This window comes from Maniola hyperantus, chromosome 7 (genome assembly GCF_902806685.2).
Source record: "Maniola hyperantus chromosome 7, iAphHyp1.2, whole genome shotgun sequence".
In the NCBI taxonomy this organism is placed as follows: domain Eukaryota; kingdom Metazoa; phylum Arthropoda; class Insecta; order Lepidoptera; family Nymphalidae; genus Maniola; species Maniola hyperantus.
This window is the reverse complement of record NC_048542.1, coordinates 8777097-8802315: the sequence shown is the minus strand read 5'-3', so window position 1 is coordinate 8802315 and position 25219 is coordinate 8777097. Positions and strand designations below refer to the sequence as shown.

Genomic DNA, 25219 nt, shown 5'->3' with positions numbered 1-25219 from the left:
AAACTGTGATATTTATGTATTATATTTATTTACTTATATCTTAAGGACTAAATGTAAGAACGTTGATGTAAGTATTGACCATTTATGTGTGATGGCTATTTGTTTGTATACCTGCTGAGTAATTAAGCCTCAATAAAATAATGGTTAGGGACTGAAACAGACTGGATGTCAGTTCAAACCCCACCCGTTGCGCTATTGTCGTATCTACTCCTATCAAAGTTATCCACCAAAGCGGAGATAGAGGAGATGCGATTACAATCGAAATTATAATCAATCCTATCTGTGATCTGTCGATAAGTTACCTAGCAACGTTGTTAATTGTCAAAAATTATATGATCTTTTTTGACTAATAACAAAGTTGCTGAGTTACTTATCGACAGATTAAAGATAGATTGATAATTAATTTTGGCCGTTAACAGACCAATCAGATTATAGCTAAGTGACGTGAAAAGATTATCATGGCATCTATTAATAATCTAATTTGTATGTTAAACACATCGCCTCCCATCTTCGGTTTGGATGATATTAAATGTTACTCTTACGGGACTACAGGGGGAAAATTATACATTTTTTTTTGTATATTTTAAAAACATTTTGCTTTGTGTTAGTATATCCTGCCTGACCTGTCTAGGCTTCCTAGTTCTTGCCTTAAAGATATTTAAGTCTCGTTTAAGATTATAGTGCTGATCAGGATCTTCTCTTGCTAGCTGCATACCCTTAGGACATTATAAGCATGAAAATTAAATCAGTTATTACTACAATTGTGTGATAATTTTGTACATTCCCAATTTTTGACTGGATCGTGATCCGCCACTATATTTATTTGAAACAACGTAAGTGGTAAAAAATTAAAAAGTTGACTTGCCAGATCCCTGAAAATCCCAGCAACTTTGTAATTTTATTTAAATTTTCATTTTTATTTGTGCGCAAATTAATGGTGGAAATTTTGCAGTTCGATAAGTTTGATCAAAATCGGCCAAATGACAAAAACGGGGACAGAAAAAACTCTTATTAGCTCCTTTTCGTTCATGTTTCTGTGTTAATGTAGACCTTTCTCAGTTTAAAATTCTCGTCCTGTGAATCCAAACTTATGTTGCTAAAATATATAGCTGATCTTATAAATTACCACTTTTGTTGTTGTATTTGTTTTTAACTATGTATACAAGAACTCTCAAAAATGTTTACAATGTTTTCCAGAGAGTTGAAGTTGGGCGTGTGTAAATATTATACCATTTTCCTGTGCCGTTTATATTTTGTGTTACTTAGTTTTATTTAAATACTAAGCATGTATAGTTTAAGAGCGAGTCACATGAAAACAAGGGATTGATGTTCCAGAATTTAAATTTGGATAAGGAGGACCGCAGCGCTAAAATTACATTCAAGACAACAATAGCGGCTGAGAATTTCAAGAAGAAATTTAATAACAAGATGGTGGCCGCAAGTCGACTCACTGTTACCTTACGATAAGGCGATTTGGCTAAAATACCTAATACAATTTTTTTATTATTTAAATATTAGAACCCTCACTTTACTATGTTGTACAATAGTGTACCTATGTTGTATTCTCTATGTGGGTCATTGTAATAGGCCACTTTTGACAGTGTTTTAAGAATGTATGGCTGCAAGAAAAATGCGTCTGGCAGGGGCTTGCCACGGCACTAAGTGTCTGACAATGCATGACGTAATTTCTAATACTATTTCGAAGAAATAAATAAAATAGGCTTTATACTTTGAAGTAATTTTTATTGCCTGCTATCTCCCAAAGCCACCATGATCCAAACTGCATAGTCGCTGATCGTTCCTCCTTGTTTAGGTTTACGCAAAAAACCTTTCAGTTTTTATAAAATACCTTTTTACCAGTTCCTTTTTTACCATTTTGGACGGAACTGAACTAAAAAAACTAGTAAATATATTGTAGACTTGATATTGTCTAAAATATTAATTATGTTTTCTTTTCTTCAGACTGACAGACTGTTTTCAATGATATTATGTGGTCGTCAGTACAAAGTTACTGGTGGAGTTACGTCACATGTCAAAAGTGACCTGTTGTTATACTGTACAGTACGCGGACGAAAATAATGTACATCGGCTTTTAGAATCGCATTTCGGCTTTGTAGAGCGTTATCTCTGTCACTCATACCTATATGTCGTTTTGTCTGTCTTAACGACAGGTACGGTTTCGGCCGCGTACTTAATATTTTGTTATTTCACGTGGTGTGCGTTGTGGATGTTTGGCTAGTGCCAATTTGTTTTCCTTTATAATATAACAGTAGAAGATATTTAATTACTCCATACACTTGTATTTTTCGGATTCTAATGATAGCTTTGAAATTGTATTTGAAATATAATTCGGACGTTATAATAATTGTATACAAATAGCACCTTTAGAATTATAGAGATCTATTTGGAAATGTTATTGTTGTAGATACCTATTTACAGATTTTAAGATTTCTACTTTGGGCCATACAACGACCTTGGATACCATCAACAGAGGCCTATATTGTTGCGTAGAAAGAGATGAATTTAAAATTTATAAACATACTCATTGCGACGTTTGCTTACTTTTTAGTCTCTATAATTCTGTAGGGCAAATATTAATTAGTAGTGCGAATTAATTAGTACATAGTTCGAATATTAAGTATTTTGTACACATTGTAATAAGCTACTCAAGAATATCAATAAACTCTCTTAATGAAAAATCTACAGCCTTAATCTTAATGTAAACCCATTTTTTTTGCATATTTATAACAATTATGTACAAATTACAATTTAAATAGCTGTGTTAGCAAAAATTGTACGGCCGAATACTGTAGCAAATCTTACTAGTGAGATACTTTATAGCGAAACTAAGTTTTAAAAAAAATGTGAGAAAGATAGATTTTGTTACTGTAGTATACCCAAAAAGAAATGGCAATGAAGCAAACTTACCGCGAAAGAAGAAAAATTTTCGTTATCAAAATAAACTATGTATGTTAATAAACAAAAACCATAACAGGTTTTAGGGTTCCGTACCTCAAAAGGAACCCTTATAGGATCACTTTATTGTCTGTCTGTTTATCCGTCGTGTCTGTCAAGAAAACCTATATGGTACTTCCCTTTGACCTAGAATCATAAAATTCGGTAGGTAAGTAGGTCTTATAGCACAAGTAAAGGAATAAATCCGAAAACCGTGAATTTGTGGTTACATCACAAAAAAAATTAAAATGTGTTTATGAACAAATAATTAGTTTTTTAAAGTAAGATAACTATACCACGTGGGGTATCATATGAAACAGCTTTACCTGTACCTACATTCTAAAATAAAAATTATTTATTTTTATGCATAAAAAATATTCAAAATGTCGAAAAAATACGACTGTACCTTAGAAGAACCCTCGGTGCGCGAGCCTGACTCGCACTTGGCCGGTTTTTTGAAAATTGTAATTACAATGGAATAAAGAACAAATTGCAGAAAAATAATTACTAGAAAAAATCTAGATTCTTCAAGCATTAGTTTTTTTTTGGTTTGGCTATTTTCAGTATTCGGTCGCTAGTTTTTGTAATTGACAGATATTATATAGACCTTAAGTTTTTATTTATATTGAGAGTGACTCAATTTGTTTGTCAGAATAACAATGTTATGAATATAACTAATTTCTTGCTGAAAATTTTACAGATTATTCCTGTGCATTCTGGTATTTACTTAAAACTTGTTCTATAATAAAATATAGGTATAATATGATGTAATTTCCAAAATCAAGGTAGCTGTAAACATTTGGGATGTTCATTAAAAAAGTTAATCTTACCTAATCTTCATAACATTATGTATCACATTTAAATGTATTTAGTGCAGTTTGAACATTCACTGCGATTTGCAGATTATTATTAAAAATGTTAAAGTGGCGTTACAAGCTAGCTTGTAATCTAAATTACAGTTAAATATAATTGTGGCTAATTCTCTTGAACACAATCTCTAACTAAATTGACAAGTCTTAAATCTAATGCTACCTTTTTCCGCAAAAACCAATATGAAACAGATAGCAATATATTTAGACCTGTCATTTTAGTTTAGTTTGTGTACAACAGAAAGATAAATTATTGTACTAAAGTTATTGTACTGTACTAAAATTTACTACTACTACTGTTATTATTTGTCAACATAATTTATATAGTTTACTGATACCGTTTTATTTATATACAGTCTGTTTACTGAAAGCTGAGAGTGATTTTTTTGGAAACTTGCAACACTGCGGCAAATGTCTCACCTGGTTATGATATCAGTTTTATAATTTAGACCGTGCGTCGTGAGACAGGTTAGTTTTACCCTACTGATGGCTCGTCGTTGCGATAGTAATACTGCTCAGTACGAGAGGAACCGCAGTTTCGGACATTTGGTTCATGCAATCGGCCGAGCGAAGCTACCATCCGCGGGATTATGCCTGAACGCCTCTAAGGCCGAAGCCAGCCTGGCCAAATCCGGCAACGGTATGTTCACTGTGGAGCACTGTTAATATTATATTTTTTATTCAATAAAATTCGATAAGAACAGTTTTGAATTGAACACTCTGATAGTTCTTTTTTGTTCAAATTGAATCAAAACAGACTCAACCCAAAGTATAATCTAATAAAATAATAATACGTCGTATAGAAATCGCGTGGCACCAATAAAATTGTTCTGTAAACATATTTTTATAAAAATATTATTATTGATGTAGTCCAGCACCAAATTTCCAGCTCTAGCTTAAAATCCTGTATTTTCTGCTATGGAAACCAGAAATGTAGCAGTAAACATGATACCCAACCTAATTATTATGTACTCGGCTTTCATTAGACAGACTTCCTACTGTATTGTATATATCTCAAAATATTTTCAATAGGTAGGTACGTCATTTCTTTTCTTTATATCAAAGTCAAATGCAGTCTAATCTTTTACACGTGTTATTATGTATCAAAACACAGATTAAGGCGGTATGTCTACAAAGAGACAAATTAAATATTCATTGATCACTGAACCGATTCTGATAAAACACTTTTACCATTATCATTGAAACTTTTTCTTTTAGTAATTAAGAACCATCAGTTTTTTTCTTATTATTACTTAAACCTTAGTTTTGAATCTTGCTTTAGTTAATATCCATTAGGCCTAATTTACACTGAAAAGGAATGGAAGCGAATTTATAAAATATTACATAGCATAAAGACTTATCTCCACCACGTAAAGCACTAATTTCTACTGAGAAAGAAAAATCCGGCGAAGTCCGAAATTCCCGCGAATTTTTCATTTAGGCAAGTAATTTGTGTCTTACGTAATGAAGATAGAAGTCTACGTCTACGTACTAGTCTTACGTAATATTTTAGAAATTCGCTTCCATTCCCTTTCAGTGTAAATTCAGCCTTAGCCTTAGTGTTAGAACAGAACTAGGCGAGATACCTTTATCCTGAAGTTAAAACAATTCTTGTCGAATTTATAATAATTTAGTTTAATACCTAATAAATAAGTTTTTTTAATTCCACGCTACGTCAACTGTTTAAAAATGTGGAATAGTTGACAGTTTATAATATATTTTTAATATAAGGTGCTTCTTTAAGTTAAATAAAATAAAAGTTTGCGTCTGCTTAGAGATATCTGCATTTTTATTCATTTCTTAAACGATATTAACACGTCGCAAAAATGTTATAAATTAAGTAAAATTATATTTACCTACGTGTCTATTTAAATGTGGTAGACTACAGCTTAAACTCTTCTCATTCTGAGAGAAGACCCGTGCTCAGTAGCGGCCGGGCCGACTACAGGTTGATCGTATGATGATGTATTTACCTAACATATAAAAAGTTCCTATATGTATTATATTTTTCATTTTGTAACATATTGCTATTTTAAAAAAAACAGTTGGGTTTGTATGTCGAGCAAATATGAATATTTTGAAGACTTTGTTTAATAATTAAACTTAGGATTTGTCTATCGGAAGTAGTATTTTTTGTCAATAAAAATGTTTTACAATTATTGGATTTCACTATTATGTACATTTAATAATGTTAAAAATAGAAATATAAAAAAGTCGCCACTCTTGTACTACAAAAAGATCTTGGTAACAACTTGCATTGTAATTTATAAACCTGCCCAAAATATTAAAAGGTTCTGTACATCGTACAAAATACGCAAGAAATAAATCAGGACAGGCTTTGCAAAGTATGTGCCGCAGCGGAAATTAAAACTATATTTTTTTGTGTACATATTTTATTGATTATTGATCCAATGAAAAAGTAGATAATGTGAAAAGTATAAAACGAAAATGACTAATTTCTATTTTTAAGTGGGGTCAACATATTGATTTATATCCTCATAACATATCCCACGTAAATAAATAGACTAACATAATACATATATCGGAAATCACATTATTAGAACAGTTGAGTTTTGGTTATTTTCGAAAATCATCTTTGGAGTCATTTTCGCATTACGCGCAAGTAAAATGCGTGTCAGTCTGCGTTGCGAGCGGCTCACGTAATTTGTCTCCAATAAATTATACTTACCTTCAAAACAAATATTATAAAAATAAACCCTTTTGTGTAGTTATTCCGCTTATTTTGTGACCTCGTAAACAGCCTGTTTGATCTCAAATAAAATAGCGACATGTGAAAACAACAAATGTGTTTTTTTATTTTATATATAAGATATATTTATTTAATCGAATATCCTCGATATTTTTCGAAAGATATAATTGATTAAAAAAATAGCGCTCAGTTTTTCGAAACAAATTCAAAAACTTAAGTGGAGATTAAACTAATTTAACTAAGAATCCTATGGATTCCTATGACTAGATTATTTTCATCTCCACTTTTGAAAAACTCAGCGTCTATCGATTTGTATGCAAACAATCGTATTTTTTTATACCGGCACATACCTGTAAATATGTATAAAATAGTTGATAAATTGCATTGTAAAATAAAATATCATTTCAGAGATGATATGAATTTACAGTATAATCTAAACCCAATGTTTTTAAGACTGAATAAATAAAACATCAAGAACGATTCGATATAGTTTTATTTCTCATAATATTAAGTATCCTTAACCATAATCTCATAATTCACTTTGTTCATACGTCTACAATATCGTAACTGGACTCTAGAAGGTATACATATAGTGGGAAGATAAAAATATTGGAACTTATATTTCGAATTTGATTAAGTAATAATTTTCAAATTAATGACTTAATTTTAATTAATTTATAAATTTGTATTTTTTTGTTACTCCCACCTAGTTTTTATCACATTATGTTCACAACCTCACAATTAGAACCTAAAATCACACGCAAATATCATAATACACGTACGTATATACCTACCTATAGTTCTTGCATTTCACGAGGGCCAGTGGCTCATGCTTGTGTTTAAGTCGTATCGGTATACTGATTAGTCCAACATGCACGCACACTTATGCAATACGACCACGTATACGACGTAACCACAGTTAGTAAAGTTCACCGGCCTTCGCGAATTGCAAGAACTTTACCTAATACCCATTACAATAATTTTAGTATGTCTTGAGCTTGAGAATGTGCGCGATAGACAGTCCTAACCCAGTTACGTCACTATAGTGTAAAAAAATCGTATTATGCTAGGGACAAATATACCGGAATTCCAAGAGAGGAATTTATTGTTCTTTGGTTTCTTGTCCAGTTATCGGTATATATGGCACCCCCTAACATTTCATTGTCACATTGTCAATACAATTTAATAAAGTGTTCCAGCAAAACCACAAAATAATTAATATAAACATTAAATGTGTAAGTGGGTCTGTCTGTTAGTCACTTTTTCAACCGCCTATTGAATTGATTTTGGTGAAAGGTACAGGGATAACTTGCATCGCAGAGATTGAAAATCAAAGAGATCTAGAGATTTAAAAACAAACCAAAATCCACGCGAAGTCGCGGACATCACTCTGTGTTATTCAGTCTCATTAAGTACAGTTTTAGGGTTCTGTAGCCGAAGTGTGCCAATGGGACCCTCTAACTAACTAACCTGCGCTGTTTGTCCGAATGTCTGTCAGCGGGCTGTACCTCGTGAACTGTCATCCACAAATATTAAAACCATGGTACGGAACCCTTTTTAGTTTAGTTTAATAATAAATAATTTTACAGCATTTTTTACTCGCACTCGATCGATTTCTCTTAAAATACATAATTACTCCTGAAACTCAAAAAGGTGGCAATATCGAAGTATTCGGGCATAACTTCAAGCAGCTGCCTGTACTCGTCGGTGAAATCGTCGGGGTGGTGGATCTTATGTGCGTGGTGTGAAACCTCCAAAAGGACACTGGACTGATTTGATACTGGTGCCTGCAAAAAGAGATTTATTTACATTATCATCAACAGCTGTCATAGCCTAGTGGTTAGGACGTCCGCCTTCTAATCGGAGGTTGGGGGTTCGATCCCGGGCACGCAACTCTAACTTTTCGGCGTTATGTGCGTTTTAAGTAATTAAATATCACTTGCTTTAACAGTGAAGGAAAACATCATGAGCAAACCTGCATGCCTGAGAGTTCTCTATAATGTTTTCAAAGGTGTGTGAAGTCTACCAATCCGCACATGGCCAGCGTGGTAGACTATGGCCAAACCATTCTCACTTTGAGAGGAGACTCGTGCTCTGCAGTGAGCCGGCGATGGGTTGATCATGAACATTATCATCAACAGCGAGAAACCGCAGGCGTTGGCGTCCTGTCCTTATATGGTCGATTATTCAATCTTTCGAGGAAACCCATCTACGAAACTTTTGCTCAATGTATCTGATACAATTTTACAAATCGCTAATGTTTGGAACGTCTTTCCGACATACTTATTTCCTACCACATAATATGACTTAGTACCTTCAAGACAACACCTAACACCTATGAGTGAATACGTATCTTGTAGGCAAGAGCGCTCCTCAATATTACCTTGTAATAAAAAATAATCTCAACTTATAGAAACTGACTTTATTCCATTTAGACAATGCTTTATAAACTTCAATCTTAGTTATAAACTATTAACTTCTTCAAGACATAATTATAATTCTAATTTTCCCTGCTTCAAATCAATAGCTCCGGCTTTTCTGGCCGCCGTTTTACATCTGCTCACAATTCTTTTTTTAAATTAAAATCTAGGCAAAGCAATGCCGCTGACTTGTGGCATGAATCGTCAAGCGCAATATCCTAGCCTATCCTCTAATAATAAAAATGTTTTTATTATAAGAGGAGTTCCTTTTTTCTTTACAGAACCTTACAGGTACAGGTCCTAGAGGTACAGAACCCTAAAAATGAGAACATTGAAAACTCTCAGACATGACTCCGAAAAGTTAAGAGGTGCTTGCTCGGGATCGAACAACGACCTTTCTTTCTGAATAAGAGGCTGACATCTTAACCACTAGGCTATCACACTTACTCTAGGCTAATTCAAACGTACTGGGAATAAAGCGTGAAACAAACTATGGGACGCGTCAGTAAGGCGCGACTAATGTGTACAGTTATTTAGAACGCGGCTTGCGAGACATCACTCAGACGTCTGAGCGTTCAAGGTTACCTCCGTCCGACAAATTACACAGAACTCTGTATCCAGACATGTACCTACAGCCGCGCCTTATAATTTGTTTCCGCCGTTAATGTTATTAAGAAAACTTTGTTCGTTGATTCTATTACTTTTTCCTAGTATAGTTATCATCATCATCATCATCAACCGATAGACTTCCACTGCTGGACATAAGTCTTCTGTAGGGACTTTCATACGCCACGGTCTTGCGCCGCCTGAATCCATCGGCTCCCTGCGACTCGTCTGATGTCGTCCATCCACCGTACATAGTAGGGGATCTTCCAACACTGCGTCTTCCGGTGTGAGGTCGCCATTCCAGCACCTTGGTACTCCTCATTTCTAATACTTATGTATAGAAGTTAAATAATAATATTACATGGTGCATACTCACAGTTAAGTTCAAAGTGAATTCTAAAGGCTGAAAGAATTCCGTGTATGTTGCTGTAGAATGTAGAATAGTGTACACCGGTCTTTCTTGAAATGTTAAAGTTTCTTTAAGAGGGGAATCGAACGACCAACTTGTGACAGTGACGTTCTGTCGCGGCCATATTGTTATTGCGTTGTGGGCGGGGCCTGGAACAAATCAAACAAGATAATTATTGATGTTATATTTTTCACTAATTTTAGATAGTAGTACAGTAGCCGGCAGGAAATATTGTACATCGGTCTTTGGAAAGAGATTTTGGCTTCGTAGAGCGTTGTCTCTGTCACTCGTACCTATGTGACGTTTTGTCGGTATCAAAGACAGAAACAACGGCCTTAGCTTATTTTTCACTAAAATCTGATAAATCAGTCGTGTTCAGCATCAACCGATAGACTTCCACAGCTGGACATAGGTCTCTTGTAAGGAATTCTACACGCCAAGGTCTTGCGCCGCCGTCATCCACCAGTTCCCTGCGACTTGTTTTATGTCATCTGTCCACCTAGTAGGGGGTCTTCCAAATCAGCGCTTTCCAGTATGAGGTCGACATTCCAGCACCTTGGCACACCAACGTTTATTAATTTTTCAAACTATGTGCTCTGTTCCTTGCCACTTCAGCTTCGCAACGGCCTTTAGTTACTCTTGGTTCTCCTACAGTTTCTGGTTTGATCATGTAGAGAAACTCCAAGCATAGCTCTCTCCATCGCCTGTTGGGTGACTCAGAGCTATGTTATGAGGTCCATAGCTAGCGACCATGTCTCACATAAATCACTGTAGGTAACCTTATTAGCCACTTAATTAATTAATTAATTGAAACCAGCCCCCCGATTGAGTAAGAAAAACGTATTCATCGTTATCGTAATCGTCAACAAATTCTGCCCTTTGATTGGTTGATTCGCTGTTTACATTTTTTCACAGCCAATCAAAGGGCAGAATTTGTTGATGATTACGATGACGAGGAAAACGTTATTGTTACACAGTTGGGGGGCTGATCTACTTATCTTTTCGTAAAATATCAGCAAAAATGCTAAAATGAGTTTAATTTGAGGTCAAAAATCCGTAAACATCTTACCATTCATTTGAAAACTGAAAGAGCACTCATTCTCAACGCAGGAGCGGTTAACTAACTTCAGAGAATGTGTGAACTGTGCCGGAGGTCCCATCTTTACGAAAAGGCTGTTTATCCTGTAAAACACCCATCTGTTTCAACTTCTATACATGTCAGGTAAAGTGAATTCTGGAGGACAGGAGGCTATGCATCATCGCACATCCTGCTGAAAAGATACCTTGGTGAAAAGGTATCATGATTCTGTACATAAAGACATTAAACGTCCATCTAAACTTTTTAATAAACAAAAATTTAGCAACTAAAATAAACCTAACCTAATTCTGGACCCCGCAATTAAATATAATAATAGATATATTTGTATGCCATTACATTATCACGTCTGACTAATGTTACTTGAAACAAAATAGATTATTTAACTATTGACCATAGTTTATCTTCTATATATATATAAAAGGAAAAGGTGACTGACTGACTGACTGACTGATCTATCAACGCACAGCTCAAACTACTGGACGGATCGGGCTGAACTTTGGCATGCAGACGAAGTCACGAGCATAAGCTAGTTTAAAACATATAAAAGCTGCCCATGTAATAGAATTAGATTTATTAAACACAATTGCCCAAAAACTATATAGGTAATATGAATTGAAACTGACATATTGTGTGAATTGATATTTTGATCATATTTTAGACGTAAATCTTGGCCATGTTTTGCTGTTTACTACAAATCTGTGCTTTTCATTAATTAATAATGTTTAAGTTAGTATGTTAGTAAAATAATTACATAAGCTTTTCAAACCGCGGTCTGAACATTGGCATATTGCAGAATAGTAACTTGTCACACTCTTCATTTATTATCTTCAAGTCACTATCCTTGATGTGTAAATGTGGGCTGTCTTTTTCGATAACTTGACTGTCTTTTTCGGTAACTGGATTGTCTTTTTCGATAACTTGGCCGTCTTTTCCAATAATTTGGCTGTCTTTTAAGTACAGATCACTGTTTTTGATTACTGCCAAAGCGGATTGTACGTTGTAAACGTCTAATTTTGTTATAAAGACGCCTGAAATGCTCTCTGTTGGCCTCGAATTTAAATCGAAACATGTTATTTGTGTGTGCTGAAAATAAAATAATGTTTTACCATCGAAATTACACCATCTTTAGACAATAATTATAAAATTAGGGAGATAAATTTGAGACTAAGTTTCGCCTGCGATTTCGTCCGTTTTTAGCCTATAGCACTCGGGGATAATATTGTGTCCATCGGAAAAAGAATTTTCAGAATCGGATAATTCTGGAGATTACCCTCTATATACAAACACACAAAGTAACAAATACCTCTTCATTATTAGTAGGTATAGATATCTTACAAAGTTGCCGCCGTGGTATAACAGCTACAGTCCAATGATCGCAATCATCTCTGATTGGCTGACAACAAGGCTAATTCTGTTCTCTGAATTAAATTGATACGTCTAAATATATTGCTATCCCTTTATTTTTTTAAGTAAAATAGCGAGCAAACAAGCAGACGGCCGGCGGGTCACCTAATGTTAAGTGATTACCGCCGCACATTAACATTTGAAGCACCAGAGGAACCACCAATGCGTTACCAGTATTTCAGGAATTTGTAGGTTCGCCCCTTGAATAATCCCATGTTTAAATTTAGCTTGTGTGTGTTGTTTCTTAATGCTACCTGCGGACAGTGGCGTAGCTACCTAGGGGCTAGGCGGGGCAGTGCCCCGGGGCCCTAAAGCTCAGGGGGCCCTCGAATCCTTACCAGAAAATCTCGATCGAACTAAAGTTTTGAAAATTTCTCCCATTTTCAAAATAAATATGATAATTCGAAAGTTTCTAGGGTTTTAATTTTTTCCCAAAATTCTTTCTGTGAATGTATTTGTATATTTAATATTTTTACTTGATACAACCTAACCAGTTTAGATAGCAGTGGGGCTCCATTTTTTACTTGCCTCAGGGCCCTTTGGTTACCTAGCTACGCCACTGCCTGCGGAAAATTATAGCATTCGATTTGATCTGTCAATTTAGTTTAGCATAGAGATTGCATACAACAGAATTAGCCACAATCTCTTACTATTAGCTAAAATGTACATAGGTTGTAGCAAGTGATAATAATCACAAACTGTAGTAAGTTATGATGAGAATGATGGATATTAAAATATAATAGATACTTACAAACCAATAATGCCTCTGTATAGTATTTTCGTCACGGTATGGACTGAATGGGATGAGCATTATAATAAAAGATACTAGAGAAACACCGCCCAAAATGGTCCAAAGCCGTCTGCGTGAGAAGAGGAGTTCGATTCCAGACTAAAAAGGAGAGAGTTTAATTTTCAAATTGCTTCAAATGTCGAAAAAAATACCCGAGTGCGGAATCCTTGGTGCATGAGTCTGACTCGCACTTGGCTGTTTTTTTTCTTTCAACTCACCACAGTACAAACGGCAAGGATCACGATCGCGGCGTTGGCGGCCCCGATGACCACGTCCGGGTAGTCGGCAGCCGAGCGACCCATTATTGGTATGAGCAGAGAGTTGAAGCGGGACGCCAGAGAAAACACCATCATTGTAGCAGGAGCATTCAACAGGATCTCCAGTAAGAGGTGTTGCAATGCTGGAAAAAAATTATTTATGTTGCAAGTGCAGAAAGAAGCAAATTATATTAGAGGCGCAAATGATACCTGAGCCGCAGGCGAGCATGTTAAAATTTTGAATACCGCGCCGCCGAGAAACTAATTTACATTACGTACAGCATACGTGTAAACATTCAATACATTTACATTACACATGCCATACTTTGGCTTACTAGCGCACTTGTGCAATAGTTATTTAAGCTACAAGTGCAGCTCTATTTATTTAATTTATATATTAAATAGCATCGCCGTATTGCACGGCGAGATTTACTGTTGGGACTACTTAAGTCAGACGTAGCGTAATGTACTATTATCACACAAGTGCAGTAATATTCTACAATTTTGACATTGATGTAACAAGAGCCACTTTACAAAATTTTTATATTATTTGTTAGTAATAGAATAAATACCCGGCCAAGTGCGAGTCGTAATCGCTCACGAAGGGCCCATACCATCGTACAAGAAATAACACCTTTCGATCTTTTTGTGAGGTAACCACATGGTTTTCAATTTTTTTCCTTTACTCGTGTTATAAGACATTGTTATTGACATTGCATGGCAAAATATGCTATAGGTCTTGACAGAAATGACAGACATACAGACAGACAACGAAGTGATCCTATAAGGAGTATCCCGTATGAGTTCGAAACTAGTCGGGCTAACGTCGACTACACACGTGAGTAAAGCCGGGACAGATAGTATTTAGAATGGAAATCACTCACGGTAGTTTAAACGCTAAAGATCTTATAAGGGTTCCTTTTTTTTGAGGTATGGAACCCTAAAATTTATTTCAAAAGTACGAAAAACTAAGCAGATACCCACTAACCTTTGATCCTTCCGTACCGTACTGCAGACATAGTGACGACGCTGGCAACTGACATCACGAGAAGAGGGGTTGTGATTAAATACCTCACATTGGACAAACTTGGGAAACAACAGAGGACCAACAGAACTAACGAGATTAGCAGCCGGGTCGCGGACTTAGCTTGCGATGTGCGAATAGAACGGCTGAGACTTGTCTGAAAAAAAATCGGTCAAATGCGAGTCGGACTGGCACACAAAGGGTTCCGTACCATCGTATAAGAAATAACACTCTTAAACTTTTTAAATTTTCATGGTGGTCATTTTGAAATTTTTCTTTTTTGTTGTTATAGCGGCAATATACACAAATTCTGTAAAAAAAATAACTCTCTGTTACGATTCACGAGATACAGCTCGCTGACAGACGAACGGACGGATGGACTGACAGCGGAGGCTTAGTAATATAAGGTCCCGTGTCACCCTTTGGGTATGGAACTCTAGAAAATGAGCGGAATGGAGAACCACTTCCTTTCCCATTTCACTAAGTCGGTTAAAAATAGAGACTAATTGTTGTTCAAATGCTAGCGGGAATATAGTTATGCGTCTCCTGCTAACTTCACTCACAGATTTTAGAGTGAAGTTTTGTTCCCGCAACTAGCAAGTAAGAAAGCAAATCAAGCAGTGCATGATGATGATTACTTACTTCATGTTATAACTTGAAGTAAGTAATCATCATCATGATCAACCCATCGCCGGCTCACTACAGAACACGGGTCTCCTCTCAGAGTGGGAAGGATTTTGGCCATAGTCTATCACGCTGGCCATGTGCGAATTGGTAGACTTCATACACCTTTGAGAACATTATGGGGAACTCTCAGGTATTCAGGTTTCCTCATGTTTTCCTTCACCGTTAAAGCAAAGGATTTTTAGGGAACCGTTAGAGGTTTGTGCCCGGGATCAAACCCCCGACCTCCGATTAGAAGGCGGACGACCTAACCACTAGTCAATCACAGCTTAAGTATGTAATACTACTGTAATAATATGTAGCTTCATGAAAAGCTGAGGGCCATACGCTCCGCCCACGTCCGACAATCAGTGACAGAGTTTTTGTCGGCAAATACAGATTGCAATAAACGCACCAACTATTTGTAGAAGGTGTGCATTTCAATATTGCAATTTAAATACCAACATATTGATGTCATATTCTTTTATAAGTACGGGAGGTTTGCATCTGAAATCAGGATATGTGTCTGATTCGTTTCCTGATTGCGGCTGCAAACCTTACCTGCCTATAACTATTGTATGCGGGCCAAAGTTAAATATATAAGTATATTTACCCGATCGGGATATGTAGGAACTAGTAATTATAAATTCAATCTTTTGTGAAAACTTCACTGGCTTACTGAAATTTCTAGATTATGGTAAAAACTATGCAATATGTTTAGCTGTTTTGTGTGTTCTAAAATATCGGCCCGATTATCGAACCTACAAAAAGTCTGACGTGGGCAGAGCAAAAGTACCCAAAATACGTTTGCCGCTACTTTCGCCAGTATAATGTCATCGCTGTTAGTTAACTTACCTTTCGACTTCTCCAAGCTTCAAACGCGTGTGACGCAGCTACGGACGCAACCAAATATGGTACCCAATAGAATGGCACTACGATCCAATGTTCTGATAAATATCTGAAATGTAATAAAAAAAACTGGAACCGGAATCCAGGCTGGGTTCAGTTGGTCACATCATAATCAACCGACAGACGTCCACTGCTGGATATAGGTCTATTGTAAGGACTTCGACACGCCAGTCTCGCGACCTAGTGAGGAGTCTTGCAACGCTGTGCTTGGAAGACCTAGTCACATGACCCGATAAAAATACCTACGTCAGCGCGCCCTTTCGACGGCACTCGCCTAATTATTATTACAGAGCAAGAGAGATAAAAGTTTACTCGATAGAAAGAGTTTACTAAATTTTTAGTTGCATCGCTGTGGGAGCTGAATTGCACTTTATTACGTCGTAACAAGAGTCGCTATATATTTAAACGTCTTTGCAGAGTGAGCCTTCTTTACCTGTAGGCTGTAGGCTGTGTTCACATCAAACATACTGTCAGCCGCCAATGAACATTACGCAGTTTACTGCTTTTCCATACATATTCAACTTTTCATTCACACCGAACCGACAAAAAGATTTACCAGCTAATACAGTACGCAGCAGAAAATAATGTACATCAACCTTTAGCAAGAGATTTCTCTTTCACTCATACCTATGTGACGTTTTGTCAGTCTCAACGACAGAGACAATGCTCTACAAAACCGCTATTTCTTTCTAAAGGTCGATGCACATTATTTTCTGACGCGTACTGTAAGTATTCTGTGAAAAGACTGACCTCATTTGCTTGGTGGCAACGATCATGAAGGCTGTGCACACCGCGACAGCCGCCAGGCCTGCCGCCGCGCACAGCAAGCGACTCGCCGCCGCCCACAACAGCTCACCCACTGACGACCATCCTGACAACCAGTTATTATACAGGTGAAACTGCCGCGCGAGGAAATACGGATGTTGCAGTTGGGCAACTTTCATTTTCCTAGATAAAAAGTAGCCTATGTCACTCTCCAGGTCCTAAACTATACCCATGCAAAAACCACGTCGATCCGTTGCTCCGTTGCCACGTGATTGAAGGACAAACCAACAAACACACACTTTCTCATCTTATTCTTATAAATATATAAAAGGAAAAGGTGACTGACTGACTGACTGATCTATCAACGCACAGCTCAAACTACTGGACGGATCGGACGGATAGCTATTATGACGCAGGCAACCGCGAAGAAAGGATTTTTGAAATACAACCCCTAAGGGGGTGAAATATCGCCTGCATAAGTGATTGATTGCCAATAATTCTTCGGACGTGGCAACCGTCGAGTCTAAAGCATCGAGTTGTATGTACTATTGGTAGTCACACCAAAGGTGGCAGCAGTACTTCATGCCAGACTGAACACAGCCTCATAAAGAGTGAGGCGTCGATTTTGCGTACAGTAGCGCTTCACCAAGTTCAGGATACCAAGTATTTTTGCAACTGTTTTGGTCTTTGACCCGATATCCCGGTTGGGTGAGAAGACTCCATGCTTTCTTATTTCTATTGTACTCACGAAATCCAAAGAGCCACAAGAAATAGCCGACACTCAGCATGCCCAGTAAGCCAACTAACGCGTCCAGCACAAGCGCGACCGTTTTGGAGTAAGTCAGCAGGAACAGCCCCAGGTAGTCAAAGTACACAGCTGTTGACACTGGCTCCTAAAACAAGTATATGAAACTTATAGATTCTTTTCGATCTGATAAGTAAAAAACTGTGTAGGTAGTAGGTATCTACTTGTAGTAAGTACGCGACATGTTGAAATGGCAATCGGGGATGGAACGCCCCACACACCCGCACAGCTCCCGCGCTAAAAATGAGCGGAAATTTCGCTTCGATCCCACGATTTAGTACAACTGCAACAGTTGCATTAAGTAAAGTTGTAGAAATAGCGAAACTACGCATCAACCGGAGAGTACAACGCGCACTACGGCGCTTCATTTGCGCAGGCAGTTGCTCTTCTAACATTTCCATATGACATATTCAAATTTCAAACATAATATGGCGTGCGTTTTTCTGCTCGCGGAATGCTGCTAGATTTGTCTCTGGACATTGACATCTCATTCATCAAAATCTGCCCAGTAGTTTAGGCGCGACGGTAGAACACATATATGCACAAAGCATACATCCTACATACATATATACTGCTAAAATCACAACCCTGCCTTTTGGCTTTGCCGTCCTCCTCTCCGCCCGCACTCGATTACTACATCTGGCCCATACTGCTATACGGATGTGAGGAGTGGACCATCTAAGGAGACCTCAGGAAACGTATAGAAGCTTTCGAAATGTGGGCATATAGACGTGTTCTGACCATTAGCTGGACCTCACGTCACGACTACGGAAGTGAATAAAAAACGCGAACTTATGCAAACCATCAAGATGAGGAAAGTCGCACATTTGGGGCACGAGAGGTACGAACTCCTACAACTCATCATGATGGGATAAGTTGCCGGAAGAAAAGGCGTCGGTCGCATAAAGTCCTGGCTGCGCAACATGCGGAAGTGGACGGGAATCGCGAGTGCTGCAGAAATATTTAGCCTCGCGGAGAACAGAGTGGAATAGGTACGCTAAGCTGACTGCCAACCTTCGCTAGTCGGAGAGGCACGCAGAGGGAGAGAGAGAGAGAGAGAGAGAGAGAGAGAGAGAGAGAGAGAGAGAGAGAAGCATTTAAAAAGAGAAAACAGATACCGTAACATTCAACTCCTGGCAATCAGCCGCTTCCCTGACGAGGTTCAGGAGCATGTCTCCCGCGTTTTGTATAACGCCGTCCTTTATCAGCTCTGGTTTATCGTTCCGAGTGTGGTACACGTTACCCCATTTTATGAACGCTATGTCGATACCTTAAACATTACGCTGCTATAAGTTTTATTGTAACATTTTCAATTACAAAATGTGTCAACATGATAAATCAAAAACTAATATGCATAATAGTCCCTTTCATACGACACTCCACTTGGTATAGTAATCTTTTGAAAGTTGAAAATACTATTAATTTTTCATGAACACGTCATTTTAATTTTTTTTTGTGATGTAACCACAAATTCACTTTCATTTTTTTTCGGATTTTTTCTTTAGTTGTGCTATAAGACCAACCTATCTGCCAAATTTCATGATTCTAGGTCAACGGGAAGTACCCTATAGGTTTTCTTGACACACAAACAGACAACAAATTGATCCTATAAGGGTTCCTTTTTTCCTCTTGAGGTACAGAACCCTAAAAACTAAAAAGTACATTATAGCCCGACCAGAAATATAAAAAACTTGCTCTGGGGGCGCCACTGATATAATATGGTAACTAAGTATATATTATGGTCGTATACAAAATATTTTTACGGGTTTTCCGCAATAATATGGTGAGGTATTTTATTTTTGTGGTCAAGCTTTAACGAGAATTTTTTAATACATACATACCCGTGATATTTCCAAAGTCCCTCCATATCCGGAAGTCAGTATCTGAGGGTATAATTCCTGTACTGAACAAGAATTCACCCATACCTTGCGCCGTCGGTCGCACACTAGTTTTTCTGTATATTTCTAGTACTCTCGGGTCTGTGACCTGTGACACAATTCAAAGCTTTTATTAAAGAGCGGAAAGCGGTGATAGCCTAGTGGTCAAGACGTCAGATTCCAATTTCGTGGTAGGGGGGTGGGTTTTGTTCGATCTGGGGCATTTCCGGATTTATCAAAGTTTTAAGCTAAGTTCACCATAAGGCTGTCAAAGGTGTGTGGACTCTCCCGGTCGGCACTTGGCCAGCAAGGTAGACTATGGGCAATCACTTCTCATTCTGAGAGGTGACCCCTGTTCAGTAGTGAGCCTGCGTGGATTGATCATGATGGTCATGACTAAAAAGAACTTCCTTTAGAAAGTAAATAATATTGCATGAACCAAACTACTCCAAGATACTTCATACTCTCAGTATTTTAATTTAGGTACCTGAAAAACATTTGGTCTTCCATTCATCCCTGCAGAATCCAGATTTACAACACTGATAACACCTTTGGCCCAGGGGTGACTAAGGAATCCATGGCTTGCCTGAAAAATTTTATGTCTTGGAATGGTATAAAGTATAGCTAAACTCTGAATAGTCCACATAATATACCTATATCATCTACATATATGGTCACACGTACAGTTATGAGAAGATTTCGATCTTAGAAAAAGGAATATTAGTTTTCAAATTGGCAACTGCATAAAAGACTAGTTTTCGAGCAGTTTAGGTGCAGAGTGTAGGGGAACTGCTTACACTAGCATCTAGCCACTCGGGCATATATTGTAAGAAATAGCGTGAGCAGCCCAGTTGCTCCCGGCCCGCCGTAGTGTTAAGTCCTTCCTTATCAAGTGTCACAGTATTTATTCTATTTTATGTAACAGTAATAAATCCCTAATGAATTGGCGAACTTGGTGTTATTTGAACCTGATAGACTGAGCAAGAACACGGCGCTATCTATTGGTAAGGTGAAACCTCCAACAGGTAACCATAAACAGCCAAACAGAGCAACACTGTAGTATGAAAAATTGCTGCCATTTGCCAACGATACAGAAAAATATCTTGTTGATGAGACAGTTTACCTATTATAAGTCCCGCAAATTGCTATTGCGCTGAAACCATGTCTCATTAACATTGAAATGACGTCAGCCGAAATAAAAATATACCATCAGCTCCAAACTTCAGTCTAGTGCTGACGTCACTAAAATGGCGGCCACGAGCATTAGCCTTATTTGAAGCCTCAATAGCTCAACCGGTATAGGAGTGGACTGAAAACCGAAAGGTCGACGGTTCAAATCCCGCCTGTTGCACTATTGTCGTACCTACTCCTAGCACAAGCTTGACGCTTAATTGGAGGGAAAGGGGAATATCAGTCATTTAATATGGCTAATATTCTTTAAAAAAAAAAAAAAAAAAAAAAAAAAAAAAAAAAAAAAAAAAAAAAAAAAAATATTGTTTATGTTTTATGAACAACCATACTGACTCACCAGTAGAACGTTTTCTTCTGCACCGTTGAAGAGGAATACGATGTTGTGTTTCAACTTGTTTTTTCTTCGAGATAGTTTGGACAACGTTTCCGCCATTACGGCACAAAATACACCATTATCAGAGGCGCCTAGGAATAATAACAAAACACAATATAACCACAGCTTAAAGAAATACTTTATACAGGGTGTAACCAGAACGCTAGCAAAAACGAAGACAGATGCTGATGATTACTGATTTGATACCACAAAAAACCGCGAAAAAATAAATTAAAAAGATCTATATTTTGTAAAAGTTCACGATATACATATTGCAAATAAAACATCTGACTGACCACTATGGTCTATCTGTTTGGCTCTATCATTTGTATGGCTACCCAACAGAGAGAGCGGTATACCTACTAACTTATCTGCGGAATGAAGTATAGCGCTCTCTCTGTTTTTGTAATATATTCTTACCCAAAGCAAAAGGCACAGAGTCATAATGACAATTGACTAGAATAGAAGTCCCAGTAGTTCCATCAGGATTAAATCCACTTTCCCCTTCCAACACCGCGATGATGTTTGAAAGGTTCTGATAGAGATTCACGTGGGGTGAGATGGAGGCTAGCCAATAATCTCCTGTAAATAAAAAAAATCTTTAGAAGCTGACAGCTGTATTTAAATTCTTCTAAAAAATTTAAAAAATTTCTTCTATTTTACAAAGTATAAGTCACCAACTAGTTTCATTTGTTCCTCTGAATGTTTTTGATATAACATGACAATAACATTCAAAAAGCTAATAGATTCCGCTTAACTTTTGTCAGAGAAACATTCAGCTTTTATAAAATAACGAAGGTCTGACACGCGCTGGCTCTCTCTTTCTCTCTCTCTCTATGAGTAGCATGTATTCGTATGTATTTTATTTACTGCTTTCAAAAGGAAGACTTACCATGAACATACTGCCAATCTGTATGTACAGGCAGTTTTGCAAACCTAGCTATACTGTCAACCAGCTCTTTAAGATCCCTAGTTTTTACAAAATGGTAAACAGTGCCGGATACCCTTGGCTGGTTTCCAAGTATTTCCTCAAGATACTTTCTTGCTGACTCCTCACTGAAGGTGTCTGCATCCTAAAATATGTAAGTAATCATTCCCTTAGTAAATAACTGGTCAAGTGCATGACAGTAATCAGAATTTTCGAGTCCAGGAGCCGAGCAGCGATCGTCATAGTATCAATGTACATTGTACATATTAAGCAAATTAAAGGTATGATTCCGAACCACGCTGCACGCAGCAGCGCTGCCGCAACAGTGCTGTCACCAGCTGTCACAGTCCTGTCGCGGCACTGGTCCCCATACCATCTTAAGCTTATATGACATTACATGCCGAGCTAGGCAGCAATGTAGTCCTTTGATATAAGGGTCCCTTTATTCCTTTTAAGGTATGGAGCCCTAGAAATTCCAAGAAATCTAATAATTTAACGTGGTATCATGGCAGGGGTAAATCATTTTTTACGATTGTCACTTTTCATGTGGTAGGTACCCCAAAAAATCTTTTTTCCATGGATCTTGTGTAGCGGTAACAAGTTTCAGAGTACCAAACTGGCAGAAAGTCTAAAAAAATATACATGAATATACTTACATCTTTAGCAATATCCCTTTCTTTAGTAGGATAAGGCAAATCATTTTCAATAACTGTAGTCACAAAGGCTAGCAATAAGAAGAAGCCAAATAAGATTACTAAATATTTACTGGATATCTGAAAAAATAGTGTTGGTTACCTATTTATAAAATTAATTATTGGTTAATATTCTAATTAATAATTGTGACTTGTCAAGCAAGGTAAGCATACGCTAATAATCCTAATCGTAATAATATTATAAATGTGAAAGTGTGGATGTTTGGATGTTTGTTACTCAATCACGCAAAAACGGCTGAACGCATTTGGATGAAATTTGGAATGGAGATAGATTATACCCTGGATTAACACATAGGCTACTTTTTATCCCGGGAAATCAAAGAGTTCTCGCGGAATTTTGAAAAATGTAAATCCAAGCAGACACAGTCACGGGCATCAGCTAGTATTATTATAAAAGTGTATTATGATTTATGGCTGGCTGCAGCAGATTGGAGCACATTGCTTAAATCTGCCTAAATTGCTTCTAACACTGAAGTATAAATGTTTCTATATATTGTTATATACAATTTATATGAACTAACCCATAATATGTATGCTGTGGTGCAGCAGGTTGTCTTAGATTTTTCAGGATAAGAACTAACAGGATTGAAAAATCAATCTTTGGGATGGAACCTATCACTGTAGTCTGTACCAAATAGATCATGCCCACAACTTCATCCAGGAGGACATAGATTCTTTTAAAATTCTGTGCAAACTATTTCATTTTCTGGGACAAAATTAGTCTATGCCCATTGTCCGTCCCCTGAATGCAAGCTATCTATCTCTGTATTTGGATTAGCCATAAACCTGTAGTAGACAGACTATACACATTACACATATAACTAAACAAACAAACAACAACTAACAAAAAAAAAAAAAAACTAGGCTTAAAAATTAAAGTGAATGTTATTATCTCTCCAACATAGGTGCTTATTGTTAAACTAGATGTTGCCTGTGACTTCATCCATGTGAATACAAGTTTGTACAAAATCCTATGGGATCTCTTTGATTTTGCAGGATGAAAAGCCAAATCGGTTGTCACTGTAGCGTGAAGGAGTAGCAAACATCCAAACTTTTACATTTATCAATATTAATATTATAAAGAGGAAAGATTTGTTTGTTTGTATTAAATCTGGAACTGTTTTTAATATTTCTTTCACCATTAGAAAATACACATATCCAGAAATAACATCCTGCTATAAATTTGATCATGATGAAGTTAGAAGCAAAAGCTAGTTTGTAATATTATTAGGATTAGGGTTTAAGATTAAAATAAATTATTATATTAATATAAATTTTTAGTGACATTATATTAATATAAATTTTTAGTGACATTGGGGCCGATTCTCTAGTACACAATCTCTAAACTAAACTAAATTAACAGGTCTAAATCTAGTGCTTTCCTTTTCCGCAAGCAACATTATGAAAGGGATAGCAATAGATTTAGACGTGATATTTTAGTTTAGTTTAGAGATTGTGTACAAAGGAATTAGCCACATTATTATGATAAAGGATTCTACATAGAATTTGAAGTCTAATCAAACAAGTTGTAAGTTTATCAGAGATGGAATTTAGTAGCACATGTGTGGGAGAGGAAATCTTAATATTATTAGTTAATTTAAAGATATTCAACCCATTGCGATGGTTTTTCTCCATGGTCGTTAATCCCGAAATATGGAAGGCCTGATGATTGTTTGCTACTCTGCAAATGTTAATAAAATATTATGTATAAGTAGATAGTTTAGTAAATAATGGTAATAATAGGTAGGTAGGTATACAACATTATAAATATGTAATTACAATGTAAATTATTGTTTTTACTCCTTAATATATAGGTCAATGCTTTTACTATGTTAGAAACTAGTACCTAAGATATTCTACGAAAATATAGAAAGTTACTTAATTATATTGTATAGGTAAGTATACATGCAATAAATAAAAATAAGTATAATTTTGAATTGAACGATTATGGGAATCCACAGGTTTTAACACCACACACAAACTACGGTAATAGGAATCTGGAATACAGTAAATAGTAATACACATCACAAGCAACACCTGAAGTTAACACACTGATCTTTAATTGCCTACCAATATACCTACTGTTATAGTGTATATACCAATCACTATCTCAATAAACTTACCGATGCTACAGCCATACTTTGAAGAAACAGAACACATTCAACAATTAATAATTACTAAATAAAACAACTAATGACAAAGGGCAAAGATCATGCCTTAGACCTTTTACTTGTGAATAACTATGTATGTCTAATGTAAAATTGTAAATGTGTTTACATAACCTCACTTCTCCTTGTTTGTCAAGATCTCACGTACAAAATACATCTTGACAAACAAAAAAAGTGGCCATGGTGATAAGGACAAAAAATGATCACTCTGTCACGTTCTAATAAGAGCCCAAGTTCTTATTTGAATATTCTAAGCCTTTGTTCTTCAACAGCGCCCCCTGTCA

The 25219-nt window shown here is 36.6% G+C and overlaps 2 protein-coding genes across 7 annotated transcripts in view; one reads left to right on the top strand and one right to left on the bottom strand.

Annotated features, from left to right (window-relative positions):
* Positions 1-7014, top strand: part of LOC117983745 (serine/arginine repetitive matrix protein 1-like) — a 26773-nt gene extending 19759 nt beyond the window's left edge. For all 3 annotated transcript variants that reach the window (XM_069499601.1, XM_069499602.1, XM_069499600.1), the window contains one exon: positions 1336-7014. In XM_069499601.1, the coding sequence (XP_069355702.1) occupies positions 1336-1467 (132 nt within the window). In that variant the 3' untranslated portion in view covers positions 1468-7014. The remainder of the gene's footprint in view (positions 1-1335) is intronic.
* Positions 7010-25219, bottom strand: LOC117983739 (endoplasmic reticulum metallopeptidase 1-like). 4 transcript variants are annotated; one of them, XM_069499619.1, is made up of 19 exons: positions 24891-25219; positions 24380-24448; positions 22711-22827; positions 22019-22199; positions 21547-21708; positions 21091-21218; positions 20050-20148; positions 19527-19671; positions 18804-18955; positions 17629-17773; positions 16866-16986; positions 16062-16164; positions 14508-14700; positions 13481-13662; positions 13224-13361; positions 11820-12151; positions 11039-11151; positions 9939-10118; positions 7010-8317 (listed from the first exon to the last, which is right to left on the bottom strand). In XM_069499619.1, exons 1-19 carry the CDS (start codon positions 24903-24905, stop codon positions 8154-8156), a joined length of 2739 nt encoding a protein of 912 aa, XP_069355720.1. In that variant the 5' UTR covers positions 24906-25219; the 3' UTR covers positions 7010-8153. The 4 variants fall into 4 exon arrangements, with proteins under 4 accessions (XP_069355720.1, XP_069355721.1, XP_069355719.1 ...); XM_069499620.1 differs by having other exon boundaries at positions 7010-8321; positions 9937-10118; positions 11835-12151; positions 24891-25218; XM_069499618.1 differs by having other exon boundaries at positions 7010-8321; positions 9937-10118; positions 24891-25216.

Bases quoted from the DNA above. Each gene is read 5' to 3' on its own strand.
- LOC117983739 (XM_069499618.1), bottom strand. The intron at 22,200-22,710 runs GTAAGTATATTC...TACATATTTTAG, and splicing joins AAAGGGATATTGCTAAAGAT to GATGCAGACACCTTCAGTGA. The intron at 14,701-16,061 runs GTAAGTTAACTA...ATTTTTTTTCAG, and splicing joins AAGCTTGGAGAAGTCGAAAG to ACAAGTCTCAGCCGTTCTAT.